Here is a 20,105-nt window from a genome sequence, read left to right on the forward strand (position 1 = left end):
CAAGGGCTAAGAATGAGTGAAATTATTAGACATTGATCAAAGAGAAGTGCCACATGAAAAGAATTGCGAAATTGCAATCATATGAAACGAAATGCGCTGGCTAGGAGGTATGGGTGATGGGTGCCCTGTCCTTCGCTCCCTTTGTTCTTAATACTCCTTATTCTATTTGTAAACCTTTTCCATGTGTAGTGAATGCTATTAAGCTAAAAAAGGAAAGTAATTATACTTCGTTAAGGTAAGATATGTGATGCTGAGGTTGCCGAGCAATTCCTGTGACATGAACAGTGAAGAAGGTAAAACATCAAGCGAACCTCGTTCCGTCTGATGACGTCCTTGGCTCCATTGAGGTACCAAACAACAGATTTCCCTTTCCCCTTCGTTCTCAGATTGAGCACAAGTTTGGAGAGTCGGCAAACGTTAGGGTTTATGGTCAGGATGGCGCAACTCCCCGGCATCGAATCCTCGCTACAATGGTTGCTTAACAACCATCATCTTCCGTAGTATAGTGGTCAGTATGCAAGCTTGTCACGCTTGAGACCCGGGTTCAATTCCCGGCGGGAGAGATCGCCACAAGCGTAACGCTTGAGTTCCTTTTTTTGCAATTTTCTTGGTTGGCGTGGAGTTGTCAACCTACATCTCTTAACCTCCCATGAGCAGCCCCTGTCACTCATATGTTTTTTTACCTTGTCTTCCGTTTAGCTCACTATCATCTCAATGCAAAATGATCCAATGAACCAGTCGTTATCGCGATAAAAAATGGTGGAAAACACCATGAAGCGGATCTCCATGCTCAATTTGGTAAGCCTCGACTTCTCCGGGCGGGGACGGGACATTCCGATCAGATGACCTCCCAGCTGTCAATAACAGTGGGGACGGAGTTTTATCCCATCACCTTGGGCTTATCTTTACCCCGCAAACGGCTTCGTGATGCGTTCCACACGGAAACGCGGAGAATTACAATGATAGAGTTGGTGGAAGCGGATTGGCTCCGATTGGAGTTGAACCTTTGAGTTCCGGCCTGGATAGCGACTACAAATGAGAACCAAAGTCCATGTTTAACATTCCAGTTCTTCATCATCTGTCTTCGCCGTCTTTATATCACCCGCCTTAGATACCCCCAAGCCATACACATACATCCTCTTTACTCATCAACTCAACCACCACATCAAAAATGGAACGGTTCGATGTAGCTGTTGTCGGCCTGGGTGCTCTTGGAAGTGCGGCGGCATACCACGCTTCTCTCAAGGGCGCCAAGGTTATCGGTTTCGAGCAATTCGAGTTTGGCCACGTTCGCGGAGCTTCCAGTGATACTTCTCGTATCGTCAGAACTTCATACGGAGAGCCCGAGTACGTGGCACTCGCTCGATCGGCTTACAAGGACTGGGCCGACCTGGAGCGAAGAACTGGCCAGGAGCTGTTGACCATCACTGGCGGCATCATCTTCTTTCCCCCAAACACTGGCCACAAGATGTTCTCTATCGAGGGATACACAAAGAGTCTCGACCTTAACGGGGTTCCTTATGAGCTTCTCTCTGCTCAAGAAGCGAACAAGCGGTGGCCTCAGTTCAAAGTCCCTGAAAACGTCCAGGCTGTCTACACTGCCGACTCTGGTATCGCCCACGCCTCAAAATCAGTCTCGGCTATGCAGTTCCTGGCTCGCCAACACGGCGCCGTTCTCAAGGAGAGGACTCCAGTTGACCGTGTCACACCTGATGGCGCTGGTACCGGCGTTGTCATTGAGACACCCAAGGGAAAATTCCATGCCAAGAAGGTCATCCTCGCAACTGATGCCTGGACCAACAAGCTCTTGAAGCCTCTCAAGGCAGAAATTCCTCTTGATGTGATGCAAGAGCAGGTGACCTATTTCAGACCAAAGGACTCAGATCTGCGAAGCTTTGAGCAAGACAAGTTCCCCGTCTGGATCTGGGGCGGCGTTCCCAGCTTCTACGGCTTCCCCAGCTATGGCGAGCCAACAATCAAGGCTGGCCGGGATACCTCATACAACCGCATGACCCCCGAGGAACGAACCTACATCCCCTCGCCAGAGTTGTCAAAGGAGCTCCAAGACTTTATGAGCAACACAATACCTGGCAAGGGTGAGCCCATGCGAACGGTGACCTGCCAGTACACTATCACACCGGACCGCCAGTTTATCATCAGCCCGTTGGAGAAGCACAAGGATGTCATTGTGGCCTTGGGTGCTGCGCATGGATTCAAGTTTGCACCTGCGATTGGTCGTGCTGCTGCTGAGCTGGCGATTGATGGAAAGTCTACCAATGACCTGTCTCTCTTTGGGGTTCCCAAGGTGGATGCACCTAGCAGCAAGCTGTAGAGATAGAGGAGAAACGGATGAGGAGATGCAATCGAGCGATCAGCGTATTAAAAAGCGGCGAAATAAAACCAGATTGAAACAACTCCTTGTACCATGGTGTCATGATTTGCCAATCTTGTGAATAAGGAAGGACCTGTGTGAATAGGGATACAGAGTGCCCAGCGGATGAACAACTCAACCGTATCGAGGAGAACTATAACAAGACTCGCACCGACGCCCAGTTACTCAACGAAGCAGCTGACTTATTCATCAAGGGAACTGCTGTACTTTCCTTTCACCCCGTTCTTCGTTCTATTCGGGAACATCATGAGAGCTGATGGACGGGTATTTGATCCCAAGTCCTTCACTCCGACTATAGAGTCTGGTTTAAGAACGCGTCCGCTGCACCAAGCGCTTGGAGACTTGGTCTCGAAAGAAATCGAGGCGTCGATGAATTGCTATGGACAAGGGCCCTTAGTTAGCCATGCGATACAGTGGATTTGTTACCGTGAAGAAAGATGTACAAGAGTGGGGGTAGATCGTCTTCTCCAGCTCCTGGATCCTCTTGTTGGCCCGATCAAGCAGCCCCTGAGTCTTATTCTTGGAAGCCTCCCTCGATGCGGTAAGTGAGCCAGAAGACCCAGACCGTCTTTCTCAATTGCTGAAGCATCTGAGCACAATACAAGAAGAACTTGGTTTAAAGAAGAGACAAGTCGCAAAGGTGAAGTATTTCTATCACCCTTTTCAGCACCAGTAACTCAACTCATACATGACGCATTCTTGGCGAGATCAGCACGAAGCTCGGGTTTCGAGCTCTGTTCTGAGACACAAGATGTAACTTGACTCGAGAATTAAGGGCATCATTGTCTTGAGTGGTGTAAATCAGAGTTCTGCTCGGAAAGTACCTTGGGGATGACAGTGGCAACATTGCAGGTGCTGTTCGAGTCTGGCACAAGCTTCACAAAACAAGATTTTGGTTTTTCCTTCTAGGCCTTTTACCAGCAACCAACAGGACACAGGATTATTCGTCAACACGTCAATGCTTGTATTTTTGAATTCTCCAAACTGTGGAAGAGTGTTACAGTCAGTCTCCTTATTTTCCCTCCTCCAAGCCAGTCTTCCACAACTTCTTGTTCAAATACTCGAGCTGCTCCGTCCGATAAGTATCATCCTCCACATGTACCAAAGAAGTGTCATTGATATGGAACACAAGGTTCTTTCCCCCTTCTTCCTCATACGCCGGCCACTTCTCACCCTGCATCCCCTCAAAGTTGGGATCCAGGTTTGCCGCAAAGCTGATCCACTTTCTCGAGATCGAGACCGCCAAGGCGTTGAAGGAACCGGGGATTGGCTCTGTGGCGTTGAGTTGAGCTAGGCGATCGGTGTTACGGAAGACAAAAGGGAGGTCAACTGAGTGACCTGCTCCTTGGACTGGATTACGATCTCCAGACACAACATCGAAGCGGTAACTGTATGCAGAGAGGTTTGCAGCAGCCCAAGTCTTGACCCAAGCTCTTCTTGGTGCGTGCATGGCTCTGTCTCCACCGAAGGCCAATGCACGCTTCCATTGAGCACCATAAGATGCCAACTCGCCTGTTGGGCGTCCTTCAAAAGTAGCAGGGAGACCGACACGGGGAATGTCTGGATACAAAGCCGAGATTGCCTCAATGGTGCTGTTGCTCGCTCCCTCTTTGCGTAGATAGGCTTCCCACTCTGTTGTCGTGTTGATTCCCTTCTGAGCAAAGAAATCGCCATCGTCTGTTGCAGCGCCGTTGATAACAGGTACGTGAGCAAACTTTCCTTGTCGAACCAGCCCAGAGCGGTCATCTTGGATAAAGTCGCCGTCGACGATATCGAGATAGACAGGGAATGTGATATTTCCAATCTTCTCGGCCAACTCAAGAGAGGGAACCTCTCGGAGGCACTGTAGGGAATCCTTGGCTGATTCGCATCCCGTCAGCTTGAGCAGCTGAGCATATCCCTTATCCCAGTCAAGAGCGTCTTTGACAGTCTCCTCACGGAAGGCTGTGTGAAATCCTGTTGCACTCTCGAGGATGGCTGCCCTGAATAGCCCATCATCTCTTCCACCATAAGCCGTCAACTGGGACGCAACGCCACGGGCACCTCCACTCTGACCCCAGATGGTAACCTTGTCAGGATCGCCACCAAATGCCGCAATGTTTTCCTGGATCCACTGCAAGGCGAATCTTTGATCTCGGAAGCCGTTGTTTCCCTCTCCCGCCTCCTTGATTGCCTTGCTCCACAGGTATCCCCAGGCAGCCAAGCGATAGTTGATTGACACAGCCACGATTGGTGATCCCATCTTGACAGATTCGTCGACAAGGTAAGTGAGGTTATTGCCAGGATCACCGCTGAAGCCTCCAACAAGACCGCCGCCGTGAATCCAGACAAGCACAGGAAGCTTCTCATCCGCGACTCCTGAGGGGCGGATGACGTTTAGATGAAGACAGTCATCAGAGCCCCCTGTGAGTGGTCCTGTCGGATACCCATACTGGTAGCACTTGGACTGATACTCCGTTGCATTACGAAGTCCATCCCAAGTCGTATTTAAGGAGTGGGGATGTCTGAAGCGTAGATCCTTGAGGGGTGGTTGCGCATATGGCATGCCCAAGAAGTAATCTTGGTTATAGGCCGAGTTGTGAATGCCGTAGTAGGAGCCATTCCGAAGTGTGACAACGGGAGCATCGGTACCACTAGGGGCCGCTGAAACAAGTCCCGGCAACGTGGTAGTCGCCAGAGCTAGGGCAAGAGAATGACCCAACATTGTGGAGGCTATGTCAAACAATAGATAAGAGAGTTTGTTTCGAAACGCCTTGGCGCATATCTCGATAACGATTAACTCGACGGCCAAACCGAAGCTTTTAATACACTTGAATCAAGCAGATCACCTTTCCAAAGCGGCCTTCGGCGCCGAAGCCATCGTCAACGGTCGACGGCGCCGAACCCGAAAAGCGCACTATCCCCCGCATTCTCCGCGCATCTCCGTAGTTTAAAGTTCTTATTCCTTGCATATTTGGCACGAGGCAGTTAACTTGCAGGCTAAATGGGTCTTGTTCCTTGTTCATCGGGCCATTGTTATGGCGAAGTGTCGCCGAGGAAACACCTGACGATCTTCATGTCCATCTTTTCCGTGGATCGACTTGTTACTTGCCGTTCCAAGTTGCCGCGGTCTTGGATGCCCCTCGGTTACAAAACGATTCTCTTCTGTCTCTTCGAAGACTCACCCAAACCATCCTCGAGGTTCCTGCTCATCGAGCATTCTCTGTAATCTTTCAGCAGAACGCCAATAACAATATGATCAATAACTTGCCAAGTTCAGGTCAAGGCCCCAGGTAGCACGTCAATTCCATATACCTTCAATGACTTTCAGAAAAAGCGGTCAGGTTAGATATACCTCGCGGGGACTAGCCCCCAGCGCTTTGCCTTGCCTATTTCAGACCCTGTCATGAATGCGTGACCTAGAGTGCCCCATATTAGCAAACCGAAGTATCAAGAAACCAATAAGCTCATGACATGATTACTTTAGTATTCACACTATGGACTACGCTCTGAGTCGATTTGTGCCAAGGTTTACCACATCAGTCTCTTATTATACTCGAACCATCCCTATCAAACCTTCATATAGTAGGCTAATAAGTCACTCCATACTTACAACCGCTCCTATCCAGAAATCAGAACACTTCAGTTCTGTCTCTTCTCAGCCTCGTGCGTCACCTCAGTCTTATCAACATGGCTCTCGACATCGTTCGTGGCACCACCATAGGAAGTACTCTTGCCAATAACAACCCAACTCTTGCTTGAAAAGATTTCATTCATCTGCTCGAGGGGTCTGCGGGCTGTCTCGGGGAGGAATACCCAGAAGAACAAGGCGTTGGTGACGTTGCAGACAACAAAGAGGAAGTAAAACCGGTAGCCGATTGATTCCATGGCCTTGGGCGTAACTTGTCCCTGGATTATGTTAGCGGTTTCAGCACTTTGATCCTTGACATTGGTTACTTACAATCATCGTGTTGAACGCAAAAGAGGCCATCGTGGCGATACTGACGCCCTTGGCTCGAGTGTTCGTATCAAACACTTCGGCAGGGATAATCCAACTGAGCGGACCGCAAGTGGACGAGAAAGAGAAGTTGTAAAGCCATGTGATGACGATGAAACCCCACTGCGCACTCAGGTTGCTGGATGTTCCCGGAGGAAACAGGGCAAGAAGAATAGACGCAATGATAAAGGTGACTGAGTTGAAGAGGTTTCCTCCGATAAGAGGCCATCGACGTCCAGTGCGATCAATCAGCAGCATGGCACAGGCCTGGGCGACAATAGCCAATCCGTTGCTAATACCCTGGTACTTGAGCGTGTCGTCCGTGGCGATTCCAATCTGCTTGAAAATGGTAGGCGAATAATACTGGATTGCTGAGACACCTGTCATTTGGACCGAGGCTTGGATGGCGCAGCAGAGGAAGAGACGGCGGAAGGCACTTCGTGACTTGAACAGCTCTTTGTACGATTTGGCTGCGTGTTGATGCTCGTATTGGATCGAGTTTCTGATTTCGTCGTATTCAGCCATGACAAAGGGATCCTCGACGTTGCCGTTTGCATGTAGTCTTGCAAGCGTGTGGAGAGTTTCCTCGTCCTTGCCCTTATCGGCGAGCCATCTACACATCGGTCAGTTACGTTGATGGCTATGGGATGTTCGCAAAACCAATACCTAGGACTCTCGGGAAACAAGTACGTCAATGCCGCGAGGAATATCGCAGGAACATTCTGGATGGCCAGAGGAACCCGCCACTGGGCACTGGAAGAACCGAGCTCGACAAAGCAAGCCCATCCGACCCATGTTGCGATGAAAGCTCCAACGCCAATCATGAGCTGCTGCAGAGCCGTGATACGACCTCTAATATGCGGGTGTGCAAGTTCTGCCTGGTAGAGAGGGACGATCATGCAGAGAACCCCAACTCCTAAGCCGGAGATGAATCGTCCAGTCCATAGGAAGTGGATATTCCGAGCTCCAGTTTGGAGACCTCCACCAAGAAGAAACACGATGGCGCCGACAACAATTGTTCCTCGTCGACCGATACGATCGCCCAATGTACCGCCAGCCCCTGCTCCGAAGAAGGCACCTGCAGTGAACATGCTGACGACAAGACCTTCTTCCGATGTGTTGGGGTCGAATTGGGACTTGAATGTGTCGGAGGCGACAACAGCAGCTATGACACCGAGATCATAGCCAAAGAGGAATGCTCCCAACGAGGCGAATACGCCCACGAGGAGCTGATAGGACCTTGGGGCCAGAGACGGCATCTTTCGAGAGTAAGCAAGCAGGCGATCAAGTATTGGGAGGATTGCAATTGCATGTGAATTTAGAGCTTGGCTTAAGGTCGCATTTTGTTCTTTTATAGCTGAACTTGGCATCCAGGTCGTCTGCAAAGTTCAATCGCGTCGTATGATCCACGTGCAAATAAACAAGAACACGAGGGGAAGTCCGGGGATGAGGAGAAACTCCGGGTTAAGAGCCACTCACATTTGACCATTTCCGGATCCAGAGCCACCCCCGCAGTCTGGAGACAATCTGGGGTTGAGATGAGCTCGGCCTGGGGGTGTGCGATTCCAAGCGCACCATGGAGGGCTACCAGCCTCCCCATGAGTATTCTTGGCTGGGGTAGCAATTGCTTCCACTTGAGCCTCTTGGCAGGCTGTCGGTTGCCGGGAACTGAGCAGTCTCTCTTGCGCATGTTGCCAATCATGTCAAACCAGCTGCGGGTCGAAGCTGTTGATACGGCTTATCATCCAATCGGACAGCGTCATTCCCGGTCTTGCAGGAATGATTTTACGGGATCACCTGTGATTATTCGGCTTCGAAGTCTCATGACAGGTCGACTACGAGATGTTAGTGGTGCGGATATGCATCCTTCGTCATGTCTCCTCTTTCGTAGAATTCAGCTTGCTGGTGCCGCTTCAACCACGTTATCCACTGTCGTTCGGAATTGGTTTCATGATGGCCAATTACAACAAATGAATCCCGACGTCATGCACAGCTCCCCCATGCCTGCTCTGACGATCCTAAGCCGGTGAGACCAGCACATTAAGACACGTCATGGCGCAGAGCCCTGCGAGACCCATGCCAATGTTTTAAAGAATAAGCCCCCTCCTTTCACCTTTCACAGACTCTAGACTCTACGCTTCTCGACACATTCAAACTCAACCGCACCAATGACGATGGTGCAAATTCCTCACCTCGTCGCCACAAAGGCGTCGAAACAGCTTGTCGTGAAGGGCAAGCCGTTCTTGATGCGCGCGGCCGAGCTGCAAAACTCGTCCATGACGAGCGCCGAGTACATGGTCACAGTTTGGCAGAAGTTGGCCGACATGAACATCAACACCATCTTGGGTTGTGTCACTTGGGAAATGGTTGAGCCGGTCGAAGGCACTTTTGACTTTGAAGAGCTGGACAAGGTGATTCTGGGTGCCAGGAAGCACGGGTTACACCTAGTTCTACTGTGGTTTGGCTCGTTTAAGAATGGTAAGTAATCGGCATGCTTCTTGCAAAATGTCCAATGCTGACAATATTCCCCAGGGCTATCAACTTATGTTCCAGGCTGGGTCAAAACAAACCCTAAACGCTTCCCTCGGGCCAAGCTACGAAAGGCTGGCGGTGTCCTCGAAACAGGGGACGTGCTGTCAATTTTCCACCACGAAGCTCCCGAGGCCGACGGAAGGGCTTTCCAAAAGCTGATAGCGCACATCAAAGAGATTGACGAGGCTCATTCCACGGTTCTGATGGTTCAGGTCGAGAACGAGACGGGTCTTTTAGGCGACTCCCGAGATGGTTGCGATGCTGCCAACAAGAAGTTCTCGGAGCCCGTGCCTGATGAGTTGGTCGAGTTTCTAACCAAGGACTGGGATACTCTCCGCCCAGATCTCCAAAGGAGTCTCTCTACCTTCAAGGGTCGTGCAGCCGATACCAAGAATTCGGACTGGGAAACAGTCTTCGGAAAGAGCCCACAGACAGACGAGCTATTCATGGCTTATCACTATGCCAAGTACCTGAACCACGTCACGGGCATGGGCAAGGCGGTATATTCCATCCCTTACTACACCAATGTCTGGCTCAACTACGCCGGGGAGGACTCAGACAACGACTTTCCAGTAATCGTCGGCGGTGGCGGAGCACCTGGTGAATATCCCTCTGGAGGAGGCACGAGCAACGTCCTCGACATCTGGCAGATATTCGCCCCAAACCTCGACTTTATTGCACCAGACTGCTACCTGACAGACTACAACTCGACCTGTGCCAAGTACCGCCACCGAAATCAACCACTCTTCATCCCAGAGCAGCGCCGAGACCACTACGGGGTTCGAAGAATCTGGATCGCTTACGGCTCGTATGCAGCTATGGGTGTCTCACCGTTCGGTATCGATACTCTCGAGGGAGAGGAAGTAACAGCGTGGACGAAGCACTATGGACTACTCAAGTCTGTTTCTGCTGTTCTACTTGAATCGCAACGCCGGGGTGTCGACTCGGTAGGCTTCTGCTTTGACGAGCTGAATGAAGATGGTTCCGATCCGAGCAAAGCCGTCATTCGTCATTGGGGAGGTTTCGAAATCATCATCGAGAGATGTTTCGTCTTTGGTAAACCTGGCACAGGGTCAGGCATAGTCATTCACAAGGGCAAGGGCAAGCTTCTGCTCATTGGCAAAGGCTTCCAGGTCAGGGCGCGCTCGCTAAACCCGAAGGCAACTTTCACTGGGATCCTGAAGTTTAACGAGAAGACGGTTTTCGATGAAGAGGCTGGGACATTGAGAACTGTCAGGATGCTGAATGGTGACGAGACGAGGAGTGGTAGCTGCGTCATGATGCCCAACGAAGACCCGGATTATGGAGGATTCCCAATTTGTGTCACCATTCCGGCTAGGACAATGATTTCCGAGGTCGAGTTCTACGACATTGAGGATTAGTAATGAAGTTACTTAGTTGCGAGGCTGATTAAGTAGAACAGATAATTGCAAAACTTCAATGAGGCCCTTTACACAGGAATTAACAATTGTGAGACATCACTGGTGCACATAACAAGAGGGTAGAAAGAAACTGATGGAGAAAGGCCACACGTGTCGGAACAAGAATAACGATTTATGCAAGACTACTAGAGTATAATTTATACTAAAAACTTCTCTTCTACAAAAGTAGTATTTAAGAAGAGTTTAATGGGCTGTGCTCCTTAGATTTCTCGTTTCTATCTCGACCCATATGCTCGGCCTGGATGTGTAGGGTAGATAGCCAATCTCCGCACACGGAGATGATGCCGATCACGGCTTACCAACCACTCACAAGCGTCCAAACCCGATCCCTGCCTCTCCATCTCCAGCTTTCCCTTCACCGAGGTTCCCGAAGATCCCCAGACGCTTCTCAGTTGAGTGTGGAGTATTGTCAATCGTACATCTTTGTATTGTACCCTCTTATCTCAGCAGGTCGAAGCATGAAACCACCCACGGCATGTAAGCAATGCCGGGAGGCAAAACGCCGGTGCATCCGCCGAGGTGCCGGCGAAGCTTGCGTGACCTGCGAGAAGAGACAGGTGAGATGCGGGACTCGTGCAACAACTCGCGATTCTACCAACATCCTCCCCAAGCCGCCAAAACAAGTTCAACAGAGTCCCCCTCAGGAGTCTGTGTCATCACCGGCACCCGAGCTCACACATTCGATGGCCCAGGAACTTGTCGAATATTACCTGGTCAAGATCCATGATCGACCCCACAGTATCTTCCATCTGCCCACCATACGAGATAATGTGCGCCAAGGCACTATCAATAGAGCGTTGCTGCTCGCTCTCTGTAGTATGGGCTGCAGATTCTCGGTTGATTATCGAATCCAGAGTATGGAGTTATCACTCCTTGATGAATCGAAACGCCTTCTTCAATCTGACTTGGAAAACATTTGCCTTGAGAATATTCAGACTTGCATACTCATTGCGAACCTATGTGCAAGTCATGGGAATCCTTCATCAGAAGCCTTATACTTTCGTACTTCATCCACCCAGCTCACACTTCTGGTCGCTAATAGCTTCTAGGCATTGGAAATAGCATGGCCCAGATCATGCGGCTCAATTCACCGACATCAACGGGCTCAATAGTGGAACGTGAGATTGAAAGGAGGGTTTGGTGGTCACTGTTTATGGCTGACCGTTGGTGTTCTGCTGGAATCGGACTACCGCGTCAGATCAAGGACCTCGGCGGCAATATCGATCTGCCGATGGACGAGGGTGTCTTTCATTCCCTACCCCATCATCTGACCAGACATGAAGGCACCTGGAAGCCGGGGCTCTGGGCACACATGATCTCTCTTGTTCAGCACTTTGGCCCCATACAAGACCTCAACCGACAAAGTGCCCAGGGATGTTTCGATGGTTGGGAACTTGATCGTACAGCAGCTGAACTCTCCCAAAAGCTGGATCTCTGGGAAAAGATGCTTCCTGCTGACGCCAAGGAGACGGAGAAAAACTTCCGCTTTCACCAAGCAAAGGGGACTGGAGGGCCGTTCGTGGGACTTCATCTCGGCTACCACCACTATTCAACGCTTCTCTATTTCCGGTATCTTGAAGCTAGGAACTCTCTGACTGAGCTTGGGAAGACTTGCGTCTCTCGCTGCAAACATCATGCATCGGCCTACAGCGCACTTCTTCGTATGACTCGGGAGGCAGAAGGTTGTGAGGCCGTTTACCCGACAGTTGGTCATATGGCAGTGGTTTCTTCTTCAGTTCTTCTTCACACCTTGTTGTTCGGTGACGAGAATGAACTGGCAAACGCTCGGCGGGATCTCAACTCGAACTTTGCAGCTCTGATGGAACTCAAGCAGTACTGGGCAAACACCAGTTCAATGGTACGCATACCGATTCTAACACCACCGCCTAATGCTAAATATGACAGATTTCGAGACTAGTTACTTTTCAGAATGTGTGTTTATTGTCAGCCGAGTACACCCATCGGCTAGACGGCTGGATGGTGCGTTTCTTGATCGAGCACTCTCTCCCGTTGGCAGACAAAACTTTGCAGACTGTGCCTTCCGGAATCGAAATGAACACGGATAGTCTATCGATAAGAGCCCAGGAGTTGCAGCAGCAGGGGAGATACACAAATTTCGAACTTTCTGAGCCAATGGCTTAGATACTCTCCCATCACCAACTCTACCAGATCAAGGTGCGTGAATAAACAGGATCTTTCTGCAACCGAGCTCGCTTAGAATCCAAGTTAACCTGGACCAAGATTCACCATTGCCCCCATTCCTTAATACCCGGCTATTCCCAAACCCCATCGTCAGAAGGATCCCAGTCGGCTAAATGCACGCAGATCACAACCTCCCCAAGTGCGGGCAGCACTCGAATTGGCGGAAACACAACTACCCCGGGTTTTTAGCTTGGACCCCCACAGCTTTGTCAGACGAGATCTTCGCAACATCATGAGAACCGACTGCAGTTTTCGGGGTATTGATATCCGGGTGCAGTGTCGTGATGGATGCTCGGCGTGGTTTACCCCGGATTTTGAGTGGGACTAATAGACAGGGGTGGATTGAGATAAAATACCAGCCCTCCGCGGGAATAATGACGGGGAGTGATGTTCAGGTATGGTAGCAGAAATGGCGGCCTTGAAGAGACTCTGTTTGCTCTTGCTGCCGGCATTGGCTCTTGGAACCATTGATAGGTGAGCATCCTTGTGTTGACGCCAAACACAGCTGACATCGACAGGAAACGGATTGTTATAGAGAACAACATCGTTCGAACCAAGCTCATCAACAATGAGACCACCCCTCTTCAAGTCGGCAATGGTAACTTTGCCTTTGGTGTAGATACCACTGGCATGCAGACATACCTTCCTTTCAACACTATGTCTGTGTGGGCATGGCACAATGACACTGAACCAGAAGAGGCGTGCGTTCTGTCAGGCCCAATTTGAGAGATGACACTAACTATTGATAGCCCAATTGATGCCTACACTGGTGTTCCAAAGCTGACGCATGGTCGCAACGTCTCCTACGACATTCCGGATCCCAACCTGCCAGATGTATCTCAGTGGCTCATCGGCAACCCAAACCGCATCAACTTGGGCCGCATCGGACTTCGATACAAGGACGCCACTCTAGCTGCTGACCAGATCTCAAACACCCATCAGGAGCTGGACCTTTGGAGTGGTGTCATCACATCAACCTTTACGGTAGATGGCACAAAGGTCAAAGTCGTGACGCAGGGAGACTTTGACTCGGACGCCGTGACGTTTGAAATTGAGTCAAAGCTCATTGACTCTGGAAAGCTCGAGGTCGAATTTGACTTTCCGTATCCGCCTATTCACACCACCAAGTACAAGTATGAGGTCTTTGTCGGAGTCTACGACTTCCCGGCAAACCACACTACAAAGTTGGTACGAGGTTCTAAAAAGGACACGGCGCATATTCATCACGATTTGGGGCCAAAGTATTACGTCAACTTGCGGTGGCCAAACAAGACACCTCTAGAGTTAAAGAGACTCGAGTCCGAGGATTCTACCGCAATTACCGCTCACCGATACATCCTGTCTCCAGATGACGGTTCAACAATCTCTTTCACAGCACACTTCTCTCCTGAGAAAAAAGTCCCCGATCTTCCTTCTACAATCAGAAAGCGAAACTCGGCTGAGTGGCACGAGTATTGGAAGAAGGGCGGCTTTGTCGATTTGACTGCGTCTACCAACCCCAACGCAACCGAGCTACAACGACGAATCGTCACGTCTCAGTATCATGTGCGCGTCAACAGCGCAGCTACTGGCGAGTCTCCCCAGGAGAGTGGATTAATGAACAACGGGTGGTACGGTATGTATAGTCATCTCTTGAATATTGATTGCTTCTAACCAACCTAGGCAAATTCCACATGGAAATGGTTGTCTGGCACAACGCTCACTGGGTCTCGTGGGGCCGCGACAAGTTCTTCCACAACATCTTTCCCGCCCTTTACGAAAAGCTTCTGCCGACTTCGTTTGCAAGAGCTGCAGGTATGGGTTGGGAAGGAGCCCGCTGGCCCAAGATGACGGAGACCATTACTGGTAGAAGCTCGCCTGGAGGTATCAACGCCTACCTGCTGTGGCAACAACCTCATCCCATGTATATGGCCATGCTGGCATACAAGTCGCAGCCGACTCGAAAGACTCTGAAGCGATGGGATCCTATCCTCGAGGCTACTGCAGATTACATGGCTTCCTACGCATGGTACAACGAATCATCCGGCAAATATGATCTTGGACCTCCGTGAGTATTCTCTATCAGAAATGTTGGGACCAAGAAACTGACTTTTCCAGCTCCATCGGTGTTACTGAGAACACGCCTGCTGCTGCCACACTCAATCTCGCCTACGAAGTAGCATACTGGCGATACGGACTTGACGTTGCCCGCGAGTGGAAGAAGAAACTCGGTCTCCCCGTTCCCAAGCACTGGACGACCGTAACCAAGAATCTCGCCAAACCAACCCAAATCGACGGGCTTTACGCCGTCTACGATGGCCTCAACGCCTCGTGGTGGGAAGACCCAGCTCTCAACCGTGACCCCAGAAGCCTCATCATGCTTCAGGGAATTCTCCCAGATACACCTGCTGTTGATGAGAAAGTTGCTCGTCGGACGGCGGACAAGGTTTGGGAAGTCTGGACAGACCAGAATATTCGAGGCTGGGGACGACCTATCTTGGCTATAAACTCGGCTAGAATTGGGAACCCGAAGCGAGCAATCTACCATCTGACGGCTTATGACTACTGGAAGTTTGATGATGCTGGTAAGTATTCATTCTATGATCTTATCAAGGGTGGCTTTTATCTGACTTCAGACACTAGGATTCGCAATTCGAGGTGGTGATGGAGGTACGCCGCCGCCATTCATGCCCGGAAACGCCGGTTTCCTTCTTGCAGGTAAGACATTTTTGTAAAAGCTTCTTTATGCGATGCTGAAACTGACGGTTTGAATAGTTGCGTACATGGCAGAGGGGTGGGATGGTTCCAAGGGAGACGCACCAGGGTTCCCAAAGGATGATGGATGGGTCGTCAAGCACGAAGGACTTCGAAAGGCCCTATGAGATGATAAAAATAGATAGCCTTTTTCTTCATTGTTAGAGACCTCCCTAAAGATCCTATGCTGGTGTAGAGAAGTATAGAAGCACGATACAAGAGCTCAACACAACAGGGGTAATCTATAAACGACAAATTCTCACGTCTACACACATCTATCTCAAGTGATATTCCGATTCGATGTTTCCGGGTATCCATCTTTCTATCTATCCACTGCATTCTAGACATTGAGGTTCCCTCCAATCTTTAAAGAATCATGAAAACAAGATACGTGACGACCACAACCAATCCGGCCTTTGCACCAGAAGCCAGGCCAGCTACGCCTCCATTTGGTTCCTGGGTTGCCCCGGCTGTCTCTTGCTGGGTGACAGTAGAGGAAGCACTGGAAGCACTGCTTGAATCGGAAGTCGTGCTGGTTTCGGAAGTCGTCGCGTCAGTTTGAGCAGAAGCAGAGCTCGTCGACTCGGAATGAGCGGTTGTCTGGCTAGTCCGGGCCTCAGTTGAGGTCTACAAAAGGTTACTCATCTGCAAGATGTCAAGATATAAGAGTCCTACTGAAGTCGCCGTCTTAGTGACCTTGCTAGAGGGAGATTCGACCTTTGCGCAAAGACTCATTTGTATGTCGCCATAACCTGTCATCCAGTCAACCTCCTTTCATCTTGACTCCAACGCAAATATTAGTCACATACTGTTATAGGCATCAACTCCACACACATCCCACACGCAATCTTCTTCCCTCTCTACCCAATCGTCCTCGTCGCACCAGCACTCAAAGAACTTGTCCTTGCCAAGGGCGCAGTTCGGGAAGCTTCCATACTTTCTGTAGCAATCCTGGAAGCATTCGGCACGCCCCTTCTCGACTTCATGGCTGGTTCCGCTCGTGCTGGCTGTACCGGATGCTGACGTCAAGGAGGCAGTGTCCGGTGATGCTTCCGTGCTGTCTTGAGCGAGCGACGAGGCAAGCCCTGAGAGGAGCAGGAGAGACACAGATGTAACTGGTTTCATGATGCTCGTGTTTAATGGTGGCTTCGGAACTGGCCGAGGATGGACAAGCAATCGAGGTCCTTGGCGCTTATAAACGAGATTCTCAAAAGCAAGGAAGCTTGGCCGCCTTCATCCCTTGTTGGACCAGACGTTGTTCGAGCCTCTCCCACGTGGTGGTGACATATGCAACTAGCGACGCCACGACCGCTTTCGGCGCTGTTGATTGGCTCAATACACGTCCTTGAGGCAGATTTGGAAATCCCAGAGCTGAAGAAAACGCCTTGAGATGCGCCCCGTATCCGAGCCTAAGTTGCACAGGTTTCTTTACGAGTTGCCGGTCCAAGCACGAGAATGGAAACATACGGAGGCATTTCATGTTCATTCACAGCTATCCTATGTGTATATACTAGTTTCTCATAGGTAAACAGACGGCTGGGGCAGGTATTGCTGCGCAGTATGTATGGGTTATGCAAGACACCTCCAAGAGATGAACAAAGAAAACAGTGATTTTTTAGTCTACAGCCCGCCATTTTGACTCAATTGGCACAAAATTCAACCAACACCATTCAGGATCATGTTCTAGTGCTGACCCGAAAGCTCCTTCTCAACCTGCTCCTTGACCAGCTCCCTCACGGCCTTCCAGTCGTTGCTAACATCAGAGACACGCTTGGGCTTCTGGTCGAGGCCGATGAACTCCTCGGGAAGCACCTTCTCCTCGAAGTTAAAGTCCTTCTCGTCCTTGAGAGCAAGCTCGACGGCGCCGGCGAACTTGGCGGGGTGGGCGGTAGAAAGAGAGATGTGGGGAACGTTGGGTCCAGCTCGCTGCAGAGATCGAGTGGAAGCGGTGACACCGACCGAAGAGTGAGGGTCAAGGACGTATCCGACCTTCTCGTAAATCTCCTTGATGGTCTCGAGAGTCTGGGGGTCGCTGACTCTCTCACTCTCAAAGGTCTTGCGGGCGCTGGTGAGGACGTCCATGTAGACAGGTCCGAAGCCGCCCTTAACCTTCAGGTCCTTGAGCCAAGTGCTGACCTCCTGGCCTGCTTGCTTTCGGTTGAACTCGACATCCATGCCAACGGTGGCAGCGAACTCGTAGGCCAGGAACCAGAGAAGTCGCTCGAAGTTGCTGGATACCAGAATGTCCATGGCCGGGCTGAGAGTTTCCTTCACACCATCCTCGTGAGCCTTGACTCCGTCCACCTCCAGACCGCCCTCAGCCTCGGGACCTCGGGCAACATGCTTCTCATATCGGCCGGTCTTCCAGAATCGATCGAGGATATCATTCTCGTTAGTGGCAATGACAAGCTTGTCGACGGGAAGACCCATGCGGGTCGCGAAGTAACCAGCCAGAATGTCGCCCTGGTTTATCCTATTAGTTGAAATTCATTGGGTCGTGGAAAAAGGCACTCACAAAGTTTCCGGTTGGCACGACGAAGCGGACCTTGTCACCGATCTTGAAATTGGGGTTCTGCTTCGCAAGAGTGAAGTATGAGTAGAAGTAGTAGACGATCTGGGCGAGGATTCGAGAGAAGTTGATCGAGTTGACGGCGCCGAGCTTCAGGTCCTTGTTCGTCTCGGGGTCGCTGAACAGAGCCTTGACGATGTCCTGCGGTATTGTTAGTGGTTGATTTCGTATCTTATCACACAATGCGTACTTGGCAATCGTCAAAAGTGCCTGTCACGGCCAGGTTGTGAACATTGGCATCGGTGCAAGTTGTCATCTGAAGCTCCTGGATAGGGCTGACACGGCCCTTGGGATGCAGGATGGTTACTGACACATCCTTCTTGCCTCGGAGACCGTGAATAGCGGCAGATCCGGTCTATAGAAGCATTAGCATCGTTTTGAATCCGAAACTCGAACGTTGTGGTGACTCACATCACCACTTGTCGCGCCGACAACGGTCAGATGGTGTCTGTCTACTCGTTTGTCAGAATTTCCTGTTTTGGCCAAAACAAACTCGGCATGCTGCCAAATGTTTCTATTTGCGCACCTCGGCCTTCCTTGCCCTCGTTCTTTCGGGCCAGAAGATATTCGAAAAGGTTACCGAGGAATTGCAGGGCGCAATCCTTGAAAGAGTAGCTGGGTCCGTGGAAGAGCTCGAGGAGGTGGAGGTTGTCCTGAAGCTTGACCAGAGGTGTGACGTCCTTGGCGCGGAATGTCGAGTAACTTCGCTCGATGATAGCCTTCAGGTCGTCGGCGGGGATTTCGCTGCGGGAGATGTAGAGGCTGAAGATCTGGAAAGCGAGCTCGGTGTAGGAGAGATCCTTCCAGCTTTCCTGGAGTCAATTGTTAGTCATTGGTCACTCAGAAACGAATCGCGAGCCATTCAGAGCCATTAAAAGGCGTCGCGAAATGCAGAAAATGGCATACGTACCCAGTCCTTCGCAGCTGGGATCTCATGGGGCAGGAAAAGACCGCCATCGGCAGCCAATCCCTTCAGGACAACGGTCTCGAAGGAGAGCTTGGAGAGGTCAGCGAGGTACCAATGGCGCACGGCGCGTCGAGGGAGCCTACACCATAGTCACCACCCCTCGTAGAGAGGTATACTTGTGACTCAGTATGCGTGGATTCGGATGCCATGATGTTTGCTTGTTGCGTGGAAAAATCTTGGTGCCCCTCGTCGAGAAGAAGAGCCGGACTCGGCACCCCGCCGGCAGAAAGATGGTCCGGCCGAGATCGGAAGGACGGAGAAAAAGCGTCAGGGGCGGGCCGAATAAGGTATGGTCCGTGTGCCGGAAGGTCCCGAGATTGATTCACTTTTGACTTGGAATTGTGCTTGATGAGATGAAGTTGAGGTGATGAATCTTTTCGAAAAGGACACTCCAATATATAAACTCAGCAACATATGTGGTTTGGGTTCAAAAGACCGCGTTGTCATGTCAACCGTGGCAGGTTGAGTGACCGGAGCGTTTGCTTCAGAACGTGAGTCATGCGAATACGGCTACGCTGATTCGCTCAAACTCGTGTAAGCCGTTGAAACCAACAATGGCAATAGGGTAGCTCTATGGAAACGGTTTTGTTGGACTTGCGGGAAAGCGAAAGCCCAATATTAAGATTTTTTTCCTTTTCAACAACTCTATTCTTTGTTATGTGGCTGATGGCTTCTTTGCACAGTGAAGACAGCAATCATGGTCAGCCAAAAACATTTTTGTGACAACAGCTGCTCTGAACAACCGCTTGTCCAGTCCATTCAATCAACACCCTTACTACAAATCCGTCATTCAATACAGATCTAGAGGGTCAAAGACGGAAGGAGAAATGCTGAACATAATTGAGTTCCTCTTCTTCTATGATAGTTAGGTGCTCTTGCATTTTCTCGCCAAGATTGATAAGATTATCGCCCCATATCACTCATTTCGGATGATTCTGGGCAGCTCGTGCATTTTTACCAAAGGGCTATAAATAAATATAATGCGTGTCGCCAGCTGTTCTAGACTGTGCCCAACGTAGCCCTACAAGGCCGTAATAAACCCCCTATTCTTCAAAAGTCGCATTAGATCCGGCGGTTTCCCTTTTTGGTGTCGTACGACCACACATTCGATTGGCGACCCGGGCCATTCAAGACTGATGGCGGTGATTCGTGAGGTGCCAATATGTGACCCAAGCTCTGTTCATGTTGCTTTCTGCGGCACAGCATGTGGGTTGTGTGGCTCAATTTCCGGCGATGCTACCTCCGCATCCTTCGCTCGATTAAATTAAAACGTCCTTGACTCACGCGGCCAA

The 20,105-nt window shown here is 50.5% G+C and overlaps 7 protein-coding genes and 1 pseudogene across 8 annotated transcripts, besides 1 other annotated feature; 4 read left to right on the top strand and 4 right to left on the bottom strand.

Moving 5' to 3' along the window:
* Positions 1 to 1,171: 1,171 nt before the first annotated feature.
* On the top strand, positions 1,172 to 2,332 carry NCS57_00211900 (DAO domain-containing protein; the record flags this gene model as incomplete). Its single annotated transcript, XM_053052155.1, has 1 exon — positions 1,172 to 2,332. One exon carries the CDS (start codon positions 1,172 to 1,174, stop codon positions 2,330 to 2,332), a length of 1,161 nt encoding a protein of 386 aa, XP_052917401.1.
* A 1,072-nt stretch (positions 2,333 to 3,404) lies between these two features.
* Positions 3,405 to 5,096, bottom strand: NCS57_00212000 (Carboxylic ester hydrolase; the record flags this gene model as incomplete). The annotated part of the gene is made up of 1 exon (XM_053052156.1): positions 3,405 to 5,096. The coding sequence occupies one exon, from the start codon at positions 5,094 to 5,096 to the stop codon at positions 3,405 to 3,407; it is 1,692 nt and encodes a 563-aa protein (XP_052917402.1).
* A 917-nt stretch (positions 5,097 to 6,013) lies between these two features.
* On the bottom strand, positions 6,014 to 7,627 carry NCS57_00212100 (MFS domain-containing protein; the record flags this gene model as incomplete). The annotated part of the gene is made up of 3 exons (XM_053052157.1): positions 6,014 to 6,280; positions 6,333 to 6,981; positions 7,035 to 7,627. 3 exons carry the CDS (start codon positions 7,625 to 7,627, stop codon positions 6,014 to 6,016), a joined length of 1,509 nt encoding a protein of 502 aa, XP_052917403.1.
* A 909-nt stretch (positions 7,628 to 8,536) lies between these two features.
* On the top strand, positions 8,537 to 10,282 carry NCS57_00212200 (uncharacterized protein; the record flags this gene model as incomplete). Its single annotated transcript, XM_053052158.1, has 2 exons — positions 8,537 to 8,846; positions 8,901 to 10,282. The coding sequence occupies 2 exons, from the start codon at positions 8,537 to 8,539 to the stop codon at positions 10,280 to 10,282; spliced, it is 1,692 nt and encodes a 563-aa protein (XP_052917404.1).
* Positions 10,283 to 11,238: 956 nt separating this feature from the next.
* NCS57_00212300 lies at positions 11,239 to 12,484 on the top strand (annotated as a pseudogene). The gene is made up of 3 exons: positions 11,239 to 11,344; positions 11,392 to 12,200; positions 12,248 to 12,484.
* Positions 11,239 to 12,484: a sequence feature.
* Positions 12,485 to 12,941: 457 nt separating this feature from the next.
* NCS57_00212400 (Fungal-trans domain-containing protein) lies at positions 12,942 to 15,405 on the top strand (the record flags this gene model as incomplete). The annotated part of the gene is made up of 7 exons (XM_053052159.1): positions 12,942 to 13,018; positions 13,063 to 13,245; positions 13,294 to 14,159; positions 14,207 to 14,591; positions 14,642 to 15,108; positions 15,167 to 15,241; positions 15,299 to 15,405. The coding sequence occupies 7 exons, from the start codon at positions 12,942 to 12,944 to the stop codon at positions 15,403 to 15,405; spliced, it is 2,160 nt and encodes a 719-aa protein (XP_052917405.1).
* A 238-nt stretch (positions 15,406 to 15,643) lies between these two features.
* Positions 15,644 to 16,402, bottom strand: NCS57_00212500 (CFEM domain-containing protein; the record flags this gene model as incomplete). The annotated part of the gene is made up of 3 exons (XM_053052160.1): positions 15,644 to 15,904; positions 15,953 to 16,029; positions 16,087 to 16,402. The coding sequence occupies 3 exons, from the start codon at positions 16,400 to 16,402 to the stop codon at positions 15,644 to 15,646; spliced, it is 654 nt and encodes a 217-aa protein (XP_052917406.1).
* A 558-nt stretch (positions 16,403 to 16,960) lies between these two features.
* Positions 16,961 to 18,962, bottom strand: NCS57_00212600 (uncharacterized protein; the record flags this gene model as incomplete). Its single annotated transcript, XM_053052161.1, has 7 exons — positions 16,961 to 17,740; positions 17,793 to 17,987; positions 18,037 to 18,201; positions 18,258 to 18,298; positions 18,373 to 18,658; positions 18,757 to 18,843; positions 18,897 to 18,962. 7 exons carry the CDS (start codon positions 18,960 to 18,962, stop codon positions 16,961 to 16,963), a joined length of 1,620 nt encoding a protein of 539 aa, XP_052917407.1.
* Positions 18,963 to 20,105: the final 1,143 nt, after the last annotated feature.

This window comes from Fusarium keratoplasticum, chromosome 2 (genome assembly GCF_025433545.1).
Source record: "Fusarium keratoplasticum isolate Fu6.1 chromosome 2, whole genome shotgun sequence".
NCBI classification, from domain to species: domain Eukaryota; kingdom Fungi; phylum Ascomycota; class Sordariomycetes; order Hypocreales; family Nectriaceae; genus Fusarium; species Fusarium keratoplasticum.